General features: G+C 43.7%; 1 protein-coding gene across 1 annotated transcript in view; it reads left to right on the top strand.

Annotated features, from left to right (window-relative positions):
• The window catches only part of BBS4 (Bardet-Biedl syndrome 4), a 200,309-nt gene extending 192,759 nt beyond the window's left edge, over positions 1–7,550 (top strand). The window contains exon 10 of the mRNA XM_067146246.2: positions 7,218–7,550. Coding sequence (XP_067002347.2) covers positions 7,218–7,439 — 222 coding nt within the window. The 3' untranslated portion in view covers positions 7,440–7,550. The remainder of the gene's footprint in view (positions 1–7,217) is intronic.
• The last annotated feature ends 6,718 nt before the right edge of the window (positions 7,551–14,268 follow it).

Below are 14,268 nucleotides of genomic sequence, written 5' to 3' on the forward strand. Positions count from 1 at the left end.
GCGTCTCAGAGCCCCATATGGGGTGATGGGCGTTAAAATCGCCCAATAAGAGGAAGGGTGGTGGAAGCTGATCTATAAGATCAGCGACATCATTAATGTTCAGATGCTGGCCGGGTGGAAGATAAACATTACACACTGTTGCTATGACAGGCAGCGAGACGCGAACAGCTACAGCCTCTAGAGGGGTTCGTAATGGAACCTCTTCGCTGTAGCTATCAGAACGTACAAAAATGCCAACGCCTCCGGAAGCCCGGTGAGCATAGTATCGTTCTGTCGAGTATAGTTTGAAATTCCTCAAGACCGTATGATGACCAGGTCTGAAATTGGTCTCCTGAATACAGACTATACTCGCTGCGTACTCACTAATAAGCTGACGTAACTCAGCAAGATGCCTGTCATAACCATTACAATTCCACTGTAACATTGTCATAGTGTGGACTGTAAAAGGAGTGTTAGGTTATGAGCGAAAAATGCTCGTTAGCCTAAACACTATCTAATTCTACATCCGTAGATGTAGAGGACAGCGCGACATCCATCCCGTCATCAAAAGATGGCAGGGGTGCCGCCCAGAACTTCGACAAATTTCGGGCGCGAGGGGGTCCCCTACGAGGAGAGCGCGCAGGTTTGGGAGCAGGAGTGCCTCCTGGCGCAGACTCATACCCTCCAGATGGGGGGCATGACTTCTCCTTCGCAGGGGAAGGCCGAGAGCGCTCAGAACGGGCGCTCTTCTTCCCCTTCTTTTTTCAGGTTTAGACGGGCTGGGAGATGGTTTCCCAGCCCTGGTCAACGAAGCCGCCTCCGCCGGCTGGGGCACGACTTTCGTCGACCTCCTAGGGGGGGAGACTTAGTCTTCCCCCCGTGCTGTGCCGGCTGGGAGTTCCCAGCCGGCACAGACTTCTGGTTGGTCGAAGGTGGGGTGGTCCCCCCCTTCGAGCTTTGACTATTTGCGACGTTGCTGGGAGCAGCAACAGTCGCCTTGGGCGCAGCGGTCTGGACAGGTGTCTTGGTCGTAAATGACGAACCTGGAAGACTCTGAGCTATCAAGCTATAGTCGAGTGTACGGGCAGGTGTATTCATAGAATGAAACTTACGGCGCGCTTCCTGGTAGGAAAGACCATCCAGGGTCTTGATCTCCTGGATCTTCTTCTCACTCAGGTATGTCGGACAATTCCGATCCCGAGGAGAATGAAAACCGGAGCAGTTAGTGCACTTGTATGGAGTTGTGCACTCCTCCGCGCCGTGAGCTACTCGTCCACATGTACCACATACAGCCTGATTCGCACAGCGAGATACCATATGTCCGAATCGCTGGCATTGATAGCATCGCATAGGAGGCGGGATGTACGGCCTCACATCGCAACGATAAGTGGTTACCTTGACTTTCTCTGGTAACACTGACAACTTGAAAGAGACAGTGAAGGCACCAGTGGCAACGTCTTCACCGTTGACCTTGCGCGTAATGCGCCGGACGTGTGTCACGCCACGGTTCTTCATGTCTTCCATCAACTCGTCGTCAGTGTTCAAAATAAGGTCGCGGTGAAAGATGACTCCGCGAACCAGGTTCAAGGACTTATGCTCCTCCACTTTGACGGGGATTTCGCCAAAGTGCTCGCACTTAAGCAACTGATCAGCTTGCAGTGCTGTACGAGTCTTCATAAGCAAACTACCGTTGCGCATTTTCTTAAGTTCCTCCAGTTCGCCATAGACGCCTTCGATGTGCCGACTAAAAAGGACCGACTTCACCAGCTTAAAATCGTTCCCATCGGTTCTGGTAGCGACCAGAAACCTAGGGAAGCTGGATCCCATTCCTTCACGCTGCGCATGTTCCCAGGGAGTTGAACCTCTCAGGGAAGCAAAAGTTAAAGACTTAGGTGGGCGACCACCTTGAGAGAGCAGACTTCGTTTGGAAGCCATGCCCGATAGCATCCTCCCCGAATGCCACCCACTCCGATCAGGGGTCTCTGTAGCCGAACCAAGCAGCCAAGGCAATACCCACCTGGTCATAGCAGGTACTGCCCGGGGTCCGATGTTGGACAATGCCTAATACGGCATGACTGAGGCAATGAGCACTAAGACTCCCTTCCTCCAGCCACCCGCAATAGCATGTACCCCATAGCGTTTACAGAGCACTAAATATAGAGAAAAAATAAAAATAATTAATAATAATATGTCCTTCTGGCATTCGGCTGTGCGGGGACCTGCGTTGTCAGGCGGATACCACTGCCCGGGTACATGATACTCCCACCCGCCGCGTCCTGGGTGGTTGCTGGCACGGGCTTTCGAGCGTAGTCGCACACATAGGAGCTCCATCGCCGGGCAGCACGCACATCAAATTTTGAATGGTCTACATCTGACCCTCAGAAAAATAATAAAAAAATAAAGAGGGGACCATGGCCACATGACCCTTTAAGTCGCCTTCTACGACAGGCAGGGATTACCTATGGATGTATTCAGCCTCTCCCATCCACAGGAGGTCCATCACATTATACGAAACCGCAATCCATGTCCGCGCCAAGGTCGCCCCTTTTTGTCGCCTCTTACGACAGGCAGGGGATACCGCGGGTGTATTCTGCATGTGTGTCCCCCACCCGCAGGGGGTAGTGTGTTTGGTCCGCGAGAGGTATTTTATTTCCCTCAAGTCCGCCGGCAAGCCGGTTAGGACCCCCCTATCCGCCACCTGGGACGCGCCACGTGGGAGTATCACCTCTCCCCCTGCTACGCCATCGTAGTAGGTTCGTGGCCTCAAAGGCATACCATAAAGGTAGTGAACGACCTGGGGTCGAGGCACCAACCAGTGATATTTACACTAGATGCGAACCCAGAGGAATATGAGAAAAACCCCAGACGCCGGCTCAACTCTAAAGCGGCCAACTGGGGCAAATTCGAACGCAAGCTAGACACACTCCTACAGGGAAGCGAAGACATGCTAATAAGACAGCACAGCCCAAATTGACGAAGCAGTCAAAACCCTAGTAGAAGCAATTCAAACAGCCACAACTGCGAGCATACCGCTAAGCAAACACAAAGAATCCCCTCTTTTCGAGATTCCAGCTCACATAAAAGAGTTAATACGCAGGCGCAACAGCCACAGGTGCAACTGGGCTCGACATCACAGAGACGAAGACCGCGAGGTGAAAAACGAACTTAACACTGAAATACAAACTCAACTACTGGAATACAGGTCGCAAAAGTGGAACAACCACCTGAGACTTTTCGACACCAACACCAGGCCAGTGTGGAACTTAGCGAGACACTTCACGCGAGAAACACACAGCATCCCTACCATCAAGGGACCTAACGGCCCGGTATACGAGAACCGTGATAAAGCCGAAATCATAGCGGACTCCATAGAGGCGGCTTTCACTCCAAACGAAATACCATCTGACCCAGCCTTCATCAGGCAAACTGAGGCAAAGGTAGCAGAATTCCTTGAAAACGCACCTAAGCCGGAGGTTAAGAGGACAAATATACACGAAATCAAGTGGATTATAGGTCATCTTAACTCCAAGAAGGCGCCTGGCCCAGACGAGATCCAGAATATAATAATTAAGAAATTAACTCACAAAGCCCTAACACTACTTACCAGCATCTTCAATGTAATGTTCAGACTTCAATATTACCCTGAACAATAGAAGAGGGCTAGGATCCTCGTATTTGGAAAACCAGGCAAAGACAAGTCAGACCCCAACAACTACAGGCCCATCAGCCTTCTGGACGCCCTCAGTAAAGTATTCGAGAAAATACTACTGAAAAGGTTAATAGGGCATATCAAGGAAAAAGGTATAATTCGCAATGAGCAGTTTGGCTTTAGGAACGGACATTCTGCCCCACAACTGCTCACTCGATTCATAGAACAAGCCACCATAGATCTCAACAAATGAAGAGACACAGGAACGGTTTTCCTTGATATCCAGAAAGCATTTGACAAAGTCTGGCACGAAGGCCTACTAGCGAAACTAATAGACCACGAATTCCACCCAGGCTATATAAGACTTATTAAATCTTATCTGGAGGGCCGAGAGTTCAAAGTAGACGTACACAACACGCTGTCAAGTACACGCAGGATTAGAGCGGGTGTAGCCCAAGGGTCCCTTATCGGCCCAATCCTCTTCGTCCTGTATACAAACGACATGCCTACTACAGAACTCACTACCACACACCTCTACGCTGATGACACCGCTATCACAGTTCAACATCCACAGCTAGCGTGCGCTCGAAAGAGGCTACAAGTAGCACTAAGAACTCTCGAGCCATGGCTAACGAAATGGCGCATCAAGGTCAATGTTGACAAGTGCCAAGCAGTGCTCGTCACTAAGAAGAACAGACGCACACGCAGACCAGTCAACATAAAAGCGCTAAAGCTTTTCAACGAAGATATAGTGTGGCATGACAAAGTCAAATACCTAGGAGTAGTCCTAGACAAAGCTCACCATGCTACACCACATCAATGATATCCAAAGAAAAGCACACATACGACTTAGCCAGCTATATCCTATACTGAACAAAAAGTCCAGTATTAACACGGAAGTAGCCATAAACATGTATAAGGCCCTAATCAGACCAATAATCATGTACGCAGCCCCAGCGTGGGGGTTCACAGCAATGACGAACCTGGATAAGCTGGAATTAATACAAAATAAATGCCTACGAGTAGCGACCAGACTCCCTTACGACACGCCAATACGCCAACTACGCAGTATTGCGAAAGTCAGCTCAATAAGGCACCAAATACATAAACAGACACTAAACATGTACAGAAAGTCATGGAGTAATAAGATCAGCCCGTTAATAAGCGGGATCGGACGCTACGACGTCGATCTGTACAAAAAGTATACTACACCGAAGCACATTCTGTTCAGCCACAGGGTTAGGTGGGCGAGGGGCCGATAGCCAACCCCCTCCCACCAAGCTGACACCTATATACCGCATAAACCCACACACTGCAGACACCTATGTAAATATGTTTCAGCTGTCCTAGACCCAGGGACCAGGCGAGGAAGATTGACAAAAAGTACAACGCAGCCAGACGGCCAAGGACGTATCAATCCACCCCCGCCCCCCGACAGAGACATGGGAGCGGAACACCAGCCCGCGCCCTATAAACAGCACTAATATCTGTCTGTTTAATAAGTTATCTCACTCCTATCTAGGTTGAACGCTGGACACGAGAGCAGGCAAACAGCCGGCACTCCAATGAGAACTTGTATATACATACGTTATTAATAACCTTAGTTTTAGATCTGCAGTGACAAGTGTGTTCAAACAACACCGCATAGAGGGACATCGACAGGAGGAAGAAGATAGCCCCTTGCATGCAAGGCTTGGCTCTAATTCCCCCCCCCCCCCCCCTCTCCAAAAGGCGACTTGGCACCAGGGACTGCTGGCTGCTGGACAATGGGACGAACCTGTGGCCCAAAGCCCAGACGCTAGCAGACCCGAGCCGACCCGGCAGTGGCAAGAAGGACTGATCCCCATAATAACAGAAAATTGCAAGGAAATGGTTATGATTGCATGACACCTATTCCTAACTAACACAACCTCTGGACTTTATCCAGCCCACATCCTTGCATGTGCTATCACAAGATGTCAGGTTTTACATGTAGGCTCTTTCTTCTTTCTGCCTATGTGGTTTTTCCCTGACCCTTCAATACCATACTTCAACACCATATACCTAACACAAACTCTTGCCGTGGTAGCGAGTCTGACTCGGAAACCGGCAGATACTCCTTGTAACACTTCCCACTCCTCCCTGCTATCTCTCTCTTCTTCTTAGAAAATCCAGGTTCCCTACCACCTCTATCACACAAATACAATACTAGGAGCCGCAGTGGCAGATAAGTTAACAACTCCGGATCAGTAGGACGTACCTAACATCGTAATAATAATAATAATAGTAATAATAATAATAAGTAAGTTCCCATTTAAATGTTGGTCAGTTAGGAAATTCACACACATTTATAATATTAAAATCCCCCTTTTTTCTTTACAGATCCCACTATCTGTATAAATTGGTCGAAGGTCAAGCACGACGTTCTATACCTCGCAAATTTGCGTAATATAACTTGCTACCTACATTTCTAAACACAAGTCGATCAGCATTTTCAACTGGAGGCCACATTTTATTCCTGCACATATTCTGCGTTCTGTCTGTTATGTTTTAAAGCAATATGGATTATTGTGTTTTCACAATTCATCATGTGGGTACTTATTTTAATACACACATTCTGGATACACCACATCACATAAGATGTATTTCAGTTTCATTTTTCCATAAGACTGGTGTTCATCTTGGTGCTGTTTTGTAGAAAAACATTTACTACATTTCTCAAGACCAAGATTCAATATTAGTTTCAGACACAAGGTTTTGAATTGACAATGTGATAATTTTAATCATTCATGTTATCACGTTTTTAAGAAGTGCTTTAATGTTTTTTTTAGATGTAATGTAAATTGGTTTTTAGACTATTGTAATTTTAATATTGACTATTGACTTTTTAATATGTGTACGGCTGTTCAAGAACATCATTATAAGATTAAAATTAAGGCTGAAGTTGCTCATTACGTTGCTCATTAAGCGAGAGGAATATATCCCTTAGAGAAATTAATTGTATGAAATTTTAAACACCAAAAGGTGGATTGTATTGAATAGGTGGACAAGAAATAACTTATTATAATTGCTGAGAATAACATCGTTCAGTACGGAGTGACCATGAGGATAATGACATGTAATAAATTTTACTGTTCCAGGACAAGTATTATTTGTTATAAACGTTCTTTGTGTGTTAAGCCATTTCCATTCTTTAATTTCTTGAAGCTACTGATTTATTTTCATTGTCATTTTCCGTGATACATTCGCCTAAGTACTTAAATTCCTTTACTCTTGCAATTTTATTCATATCAATGATATGTTCAGTTGGAGCAGTTTTGATATTTGTCATAAATTTAGTCTTTTCCGTATGACATTTTAAGTCGTATTTCTGTTGCTTGGTCTTCCAGTATAGCAATCTGTTTCTGTGCATCAGAGATGTCTTTGGTAATTAGTGCCATATCATTCCTCATTACTAGACAGTCTATGCCAATACCCTTAATTTTTAGTCCTAGTTCGTGACATAACTGGCAGTACTATTTTAAAAAATCATAAAATTGAGATACATATTTTATTTCTAATTTTAAAAACAAAGTGACTGATACACTTATTTTATTCCTTTCTTCTACAGATGATGGATACTGCCAACAGACTTAGCATCAGTATATCTCAAGTTGGATCAAGTGACAAGCCAGAATCTGGAAATAAAAGTAACAGTACAAATACAGATTTAGATGATCAAAGTCTTGAAAATATGCCTTCAGCTGAGGATGTCCTTCCTGGCGAGAACGCAGAAGAGTTGAATGATGCTGATTTCTACAAGTCGTCAGAAATGGATCCCGATGAAGTTTAAAATATAGTGCCGGTTTATATCTGTGCATTTTCGGAGTTTTTCATACCCGAAAACTCATACCATGGACATTTTGTCACATAAGAGAAATATGTCACTGGGACGTTTTGTCTCACAAAAATTAAAAAAAAAATTTCACACCAGGCAAATGCTGGGGCTGTACCTTAATTAAGGCCACGGCCGCTTCCTTCCCACTCCCAGCCATTTCCTGTCCCATCGTCGCCATAAGACCTATCTGTGTCGGTGCGACGTAAAAGCAACTAACAAAAAAAAAAGTCTCACAAAATAAATATATCGGACATTTTGCCACATTAAACGAAATGGTAGCTCTGACAATTGTATGTTTCCTATATAACTTCAGATGACTTGACTGGGTAACTTCACAGAGCTTGACTCCTTAAATGATGATCGACGATTTCCTTTGGTCATTAGAGGGGCTAGAAAATTCTACATAACGATTGTATTTTCATAAAGCACAGCAAACTCAGCAAATGTATGTCATGGAGATGTATCAATAGAGATGGATACACTGAGACATTGGTAACATCACTGGATGACGATGGAGGCAATGGTTCTGTCGGAAGAGCATTCACACACACCACATTGGGGAGCTTATGGAGTACCAGAGAGAAAAAGGAGGCAGTTGAATCCAATATTAATACTGCGATCATAGTATGGTAAGGTAGAGGGTCCAAATTCTGTCCCCGCATCTAATTTTGTCCCCCGAGGGAATTCTAGTTTGCACGGTTGGTATCTAATGTTTAGCCACGCGCACATGCATAGCCTCATCCTGTTGTCTTGTTGTGAGAGTTGGTTGTGTGTACCACATTTAGTTTTCGTGTACAAGGAGGATTCATTTTTCATGTTGAGCTGAGTTAGTGCAGCCTTCAAATTAAGAGCCTGTTATTCCTAGGGTGAGCACTGATATATGTATGAAATACTGGACTCCATTTCAGTCATGTGGTGTAGTTCCTGGCGTGTAATCGCTACAGTGAGGTGGTTGGCATGAGTTACTGTAGCAGCCATTATAATAAAACAGAGAATGCTTGTAATTTCGTCCCCCTTCATTTTATTACTTATTTGATGATGATGATGATTGTTGTTTAAAGGAGCCTAACATCGAGGTCATCGGCCCCTAATGGTACGAAATGAAAGAACCAAAAGTTCAAATTAATCCACTGAACAAAATAAAATAAATGGACGGATATGAACCCAACAAAAAAACAAACAAAAACAGTGGATCAGACACAAAAGAAAAAGGTCGTGTATAATAGTATTACTGACCAAGGGACCATTTATAAAGCACAATGATGCTTGATGTCTACAGGGGTGCAAAATCCACGACTAAGGCCCCACAGAATGGTACATGTCGCGAGTAAAGTAGAACCATGGTATTTCTCATGTTGGGGTACTAATCAAAAGTAGCGAAGACTCACGGTGTTCCACACAAGATGGTACTACTCACAAGTATTGCACTTCGTACACTGAACGCAGACCTAAGGTGTTTCTCACACAATGGCGCCATCCATAGCCAACGCAAACCGATGAAGTTCCTCACCTAGGTGTACTAACCACACTATCCCGTGGTGTTCCTCACATAGTGGAAACTAATCACAGGCAACGCAGACCCATGGTGTCGCTCATATAGTGGTACAACTCACAGGCAACGCCCAGACCCGCGGTGTTGCTCACATGGGTACGACGCACGGGTACTGGAAACCCACAGGAGAACCCCCTCTTGCTGCTACAAATCACAAACCTATTTCATACCTAATATAGTGGTACTACTCGCAAGTAAAGGCAACCCATGGTGTTCCCCACGTGTTGGTACGAATCAAAAGTAGTTTCATGGTTCTAATTCAATCATCCCTTGGTCGCCCCTTTTAGTCGCCTCTCATGACAGGCAGGGGATGCCGTGCGTGTATTATTCGTCTGCGTCCCCCACCCACAGGGGGTAAAGAGAAAAATGAAGTAACGGACGAAGAAAGGCAAGGGCCATGAAGGGCGTGAAAATGAAAGACTCCCTAGGCCTCGAAGGCTCTAATACCGTCGGGGTCGGAAAAGAACAAGAGTTGACTACGGGAGATCGGACACGATAGACAAAAGTGAGGAGCCTGGCATAAGTAAGTGGAAGCAATGCCAAGATTCAGCTAAGGGCCCCGTGGTCGCCAATCCACACTCACAAGTTGAGAGCCCCTTGGGCCCATTTTAGTTGCCTCTTACGACAGGCAGAGGATACCGCGGGTGTATTCTACATTTGCGTCCTCCACCCGCAGGGTAGTGTGTCTGGTCCGCGAGAGGTACAGTATTTTATTTCCCTCAAGTCCGCCGGCAAGCCGGTTAGGGCCCCTATCCGCCACCTGGGACGCACCAAATTGGAGTATCACCTCTCCCCCTGCTACGTCAACGTAGTAGGTTTGTGATATGTGTTATTTATGAAGTTTATTATTATTATTATTGTTATTTTCAGATGGGAAAACGTAAGCAGTGAGATAAAGAAGCTGTGAAAAAGGCTATTAAGGCAGTGAGGGACAATATAATGGGTTACGAACGTGCAAGTAAAACATTTAACATCCCATGAGCAACACTGAAAGACTACCGTATGTTAAAAGAATGCCAAGAAAACATTTTTCATAAGTGGCCTTCAAGTAATTCATTGTAGGGAAATGTTTCGTACGGTTAGAAAAGAAAAACATATTAAAGTTAATCTTACTTTTCATAAATTTGGTGGTGGCGGGGTGAAATTACAAAAGCATTTTGGGCAGTTTAGTTTTTGTAGTGTTTATGTCAAATAGTGGCTATCTTACGTTATAACAGTTTCATTGTAACTTGACCATGAGTGGAGAATATATTCAGTAATTGCCATTTTCTAGCCCTGTCCTGAATTTCTAGAAGTCCAAATCTGCTAAGGGCACGAAATATGGGTCCCCTACCTTACTTGTCAATGCAAGTAGTGAGACCAATGCCAAATTGTCAAAGAAGGAATCGAAAAAAAGATGGGCTATATATTCCTCCTGAATATGTTCAGTCAATAACGTCCCTGATTTGCCTGTGCAGTACAGGACAGTGACTAGAGTTCCTGGAAGAAGCATGCTGATCGCTGCCCCTGAAATATGGAATTTCTGTAATTGAGTTCTTGAAAATATCTCAAGGACTAGCAACACATTTGAAGCCTGCTCAATGATGGGACGAATACAAGAAAAAAGTAATTAGGCTGGATTACATTTTCCTGACTTCTAGCATTTCAGTACTATAATTTACTTTGTAAAATAATTTGGTTCTTAAATTTCTCATCGCTAAAGCAAAGTGTAGTATATTTTCCTGTATAACTATTCAATAATAATAATAATAATAATAATAATTGTACCGGGCGGTACACCTCCACGCCGCTAATTCAAACTTTATCTACTGTGTTAATTCTCAAGTTTCTCAGAAGATGTCCCTACTTGTAAATTTTGAAGTTTCTGAACTGGGTCGTTTTCGATGTATTTTTGTTTTGCCTGTAGTAAGAAGTGTGGACATTCTCTTCCAGATGACACTACTGAAGGACTACAATTATGCACCCTAGTGCGAAGTGAAAGAACTGTGTTTTTGGAGAAATTTTGAATTCATAAGTTTGTTCTTTGTTAAATTTCTTTCAGTTATTGTTTAAGTTGGCAATATTAACCCTTTCTTTCCGCCAGTTTTGAATTCGACCAATAAGGAATTTCTGTAATTAATTTTCCACCAATAATGTGTTTCTTCTTCATAATCTAGTGTAGGGGTTTTCGTTGTTAGCCAATAAAATGATTCTGGGCGGGTGTTCTCATTCCTGAAACGCCTCGAACTTTCCACGAGGGTATATAAACTGCTGATTTTCGGGTCTCCGCGCCACTTCAGTAACATCTATCAGTGTGTAAAGTACGTAGCAGGGGGCGGGAAGCGCCTCTTTCTTCGGGCAGCAGTTCAACCACCAGGTAATGGCCGTTTAATAACTTCTTTTCTTGCTAGCTCAGCAGTTTAACTCTCGGGGCAGGTCCGAAGCCTTTTTACCATGTAACTTTCCCCTAAAATGTAAAGACACTTGGTATCATTTCTACCTTTTTAAACTACATATTGGGATAGAGAGTGCTTAACCCTCTCGAGCTCCCACTCATATTGCGTTGAGGTGAACTTATTTTCACAACCGTTTCTTTCTTAACGTAATGTAAATTGTCTCCTTCTATAAGTCACCTCTTTAGTATGGGATTAGCCCTTGCATTTGAGGCCTAGCGCCAAGTAGGTTTTAAATAAAGTGTAGTAGGAGTGCAAGTACGCCTCCTCTCTAGTTGGTATTTTGGAGGCCATGTAATTGACCTGTTTCTTTACTTAATAGGCCTCAGTAGGTTGAGTATTTTACCCCTGTTTTCATGTACTTGGAGGACAGCTTGAAAGTGGAGTTTGGTGTGGCCTTTGATAGGCTTGAACTTAAGAGCGGGTTGCTCTTTCTTAAAATTTGTTTCTGCGTGCCTCGAGGAGGCTTTACTGTGTAGTTGGGAGCAAGTGCTCTTGGGCATGATTGGGGTTTTCTGCCCCTTTGTCGAACCTTATATTTGGGTAAAGTTGGGCTAATTGCTCAAGAATTGTGAGTCCGGGGCTCGAAGGCCAAATGCTGTAAAAACTGTAATTGTACATTCTTAAATTGTTGATGTTCAACCGTGTTTCTGTAATTCTTGTTATTTCTTGATATTGATAAGAAAATATAACCTTGTTAAATTTTATCTTAACTTTAATTTCGTATTTTGAGACCTGTTCATCCCCGCACCTTCTTTCACCTCTGCACGTCCACAAAACACGGTAACAATAATAATAATTGTTCCGGGTGGTACACCTCCACGCCGCTAATTCAAACTTTGCGCCAGTTGAAACTCCTCTACTGGAGGAAGTCTGAACTTTATCTAATGTGTTAATTTTCAAGTTCTCAGAAGATGTCACTACTTGTAAATTTTGAAGTTTCTGAACTGGGTCGTTTTCGATGTATTTTTATTTTGCCTGTAGTAAGAAGGGTGAACATTCTCTTCCAGATGACACTACTGAAGGACTACAATTATGCACCCTAGTGCGAAGTGAAAGAACTGTGTTTTTGGAGAAATTTTAAATTCGTAAGTTTGTTCTTTGTAAAATTTCTTTCAGTTATTGTTTAAGTTGGCAATATTAACCCTTTCTTTCCGCCAGTTTTGAATTTGACCAATAAGGAATTTCTGTAATTAATTTTCCACCAATAATGTGTTTCTTCTTCATCTTGTGTAGGGGTTTTCGTTGTTAGCCAATAAAATTCTTGTGGGAGGGTGTTCTCATTCCTGAAACGCCTCGAACTTTCCACGAGGGTATATAAACTGCTGATTTTCGGGTCTCCGCGCCACTTCAGTAACATCTATCAGTGTGTAAAGTACGTAGCAGGGGGCGGGAAGCGCCTCTTTCTTCGGGCAGCAGTTCAACCACCATGTAATGGCCGTTTAATAATTTCTTTTCTTGCTAGCTCAGCAGTTTAACTCTCGGGGCAGGTCCGAAGCCTTTCTACCATGTAACTTTCCTTTAAAATGTAAAGATACTTGGTATCTATTCTATCTTTTTAAACTACATATTGGGATAGAGAGTGCTTAACCCTCTCGAGCTCCCACTCATATTGCGTTGAGGTGAACTTATTTTCACAACCGTTTCTCCCTTAACGTAATGTAAATTGTCTTCATCTATAATCACCTCTTTAGTATGGGATTAGCCCTTGCATTAGAGGCGTAGCGCCAAGTAGGTTTTAAATAAAGTATATTGGGAGTGCAAAAACGCCTCCTCTCAAGTTGGTATTTTAGAGGCCATGTAATATTTCTGTTTCTTCTCTGAATAGGCCTCAGTAGGTTGGGTATTTTTACCCCTGTGTATGTGTCCTTGGAGGAGAGCTTGAAATTGTAGTTTGGTGTGGCCTTTGATAGGCTTGAACTACAGAGCGGGTCGCTCTTTCTTAAAATTTGTTTCTGCGTGCCTCGAGGAGGCTTTACTGTGTAATTGGGAGCAGGAGCTCCTGGGCATGATTGGGGTCTTCTGCCCCTTGGTTGAATCTTGTATAGCGTAAGGTTGAGCTTATTGCTCAAGAATTATGTGTCTGGCTCTCGGAGCCCAAATCCTGTAAATCTGTAATTGTACATTCCCTATTGTTTGCTTTGCTACTCTGTACCTGCCATTCTTGTTATTTCTTGATTTTGCAAAGAAAATATAACCTTGTTAAATTTTGATTGATTGATGATTGTTGTTTAAAGGGGCCTAACATCTAGGTCATCGGCCCCTAATGGTACGAAATGAGACGAAATGGAATGACATATTAAAAATCTAAAATTCTCCACTGACCAGAATTCAAAACCGTGAGAACGAAGAATGAATGGATGGACATGAATTTAAAACAATCAGTGGTTGCGACCCGCAATGTCTCACATTCACATAAACAGTCGTGACAATATAGTATTACTGACCAAGGGACTACTGCTATAGCATAACACTGAATCGATTATGCGTGCAGTCAAAAGGGGGTCCTAAATCGCATTTATCCGCCCCTCATAACGGTACTGATCGCTATCAAAATAGAACCATGGTATTTGTTCTGTTGCGGTACTAATCAAAAGTAGCAGAGACTTGCGGCATTCCACACATTATTGTACTACTCAGAGCTTATGAAATTCGACATAATACAGACCTATGCTTTTCTCACTTTGCGGCGCAATTTACAGGCAACGCAAACCTATGGTGTTCATCACATAGGAGTACTAACCACAGGGACCTCTCCCTATCCCGTGGTGTTCCTCATATAGTGGGTACTAATCATAGG

This window comes from Anabrus simplex, chromosome 4 (assembly GCF_040414725.1).
Source record: "Anabrus simplex isolate iqAnaSimp1 chromosome 4, ASM4041472v1, whole genome shotgun sequence".
Taxonomy (NCBI): domain Eukaryota; kingdom Metazoa; phylum Arthropoda; class Insecta; order Orthoptera; family Tettigoniidae; genus Anabrus; species Anabrus simplex.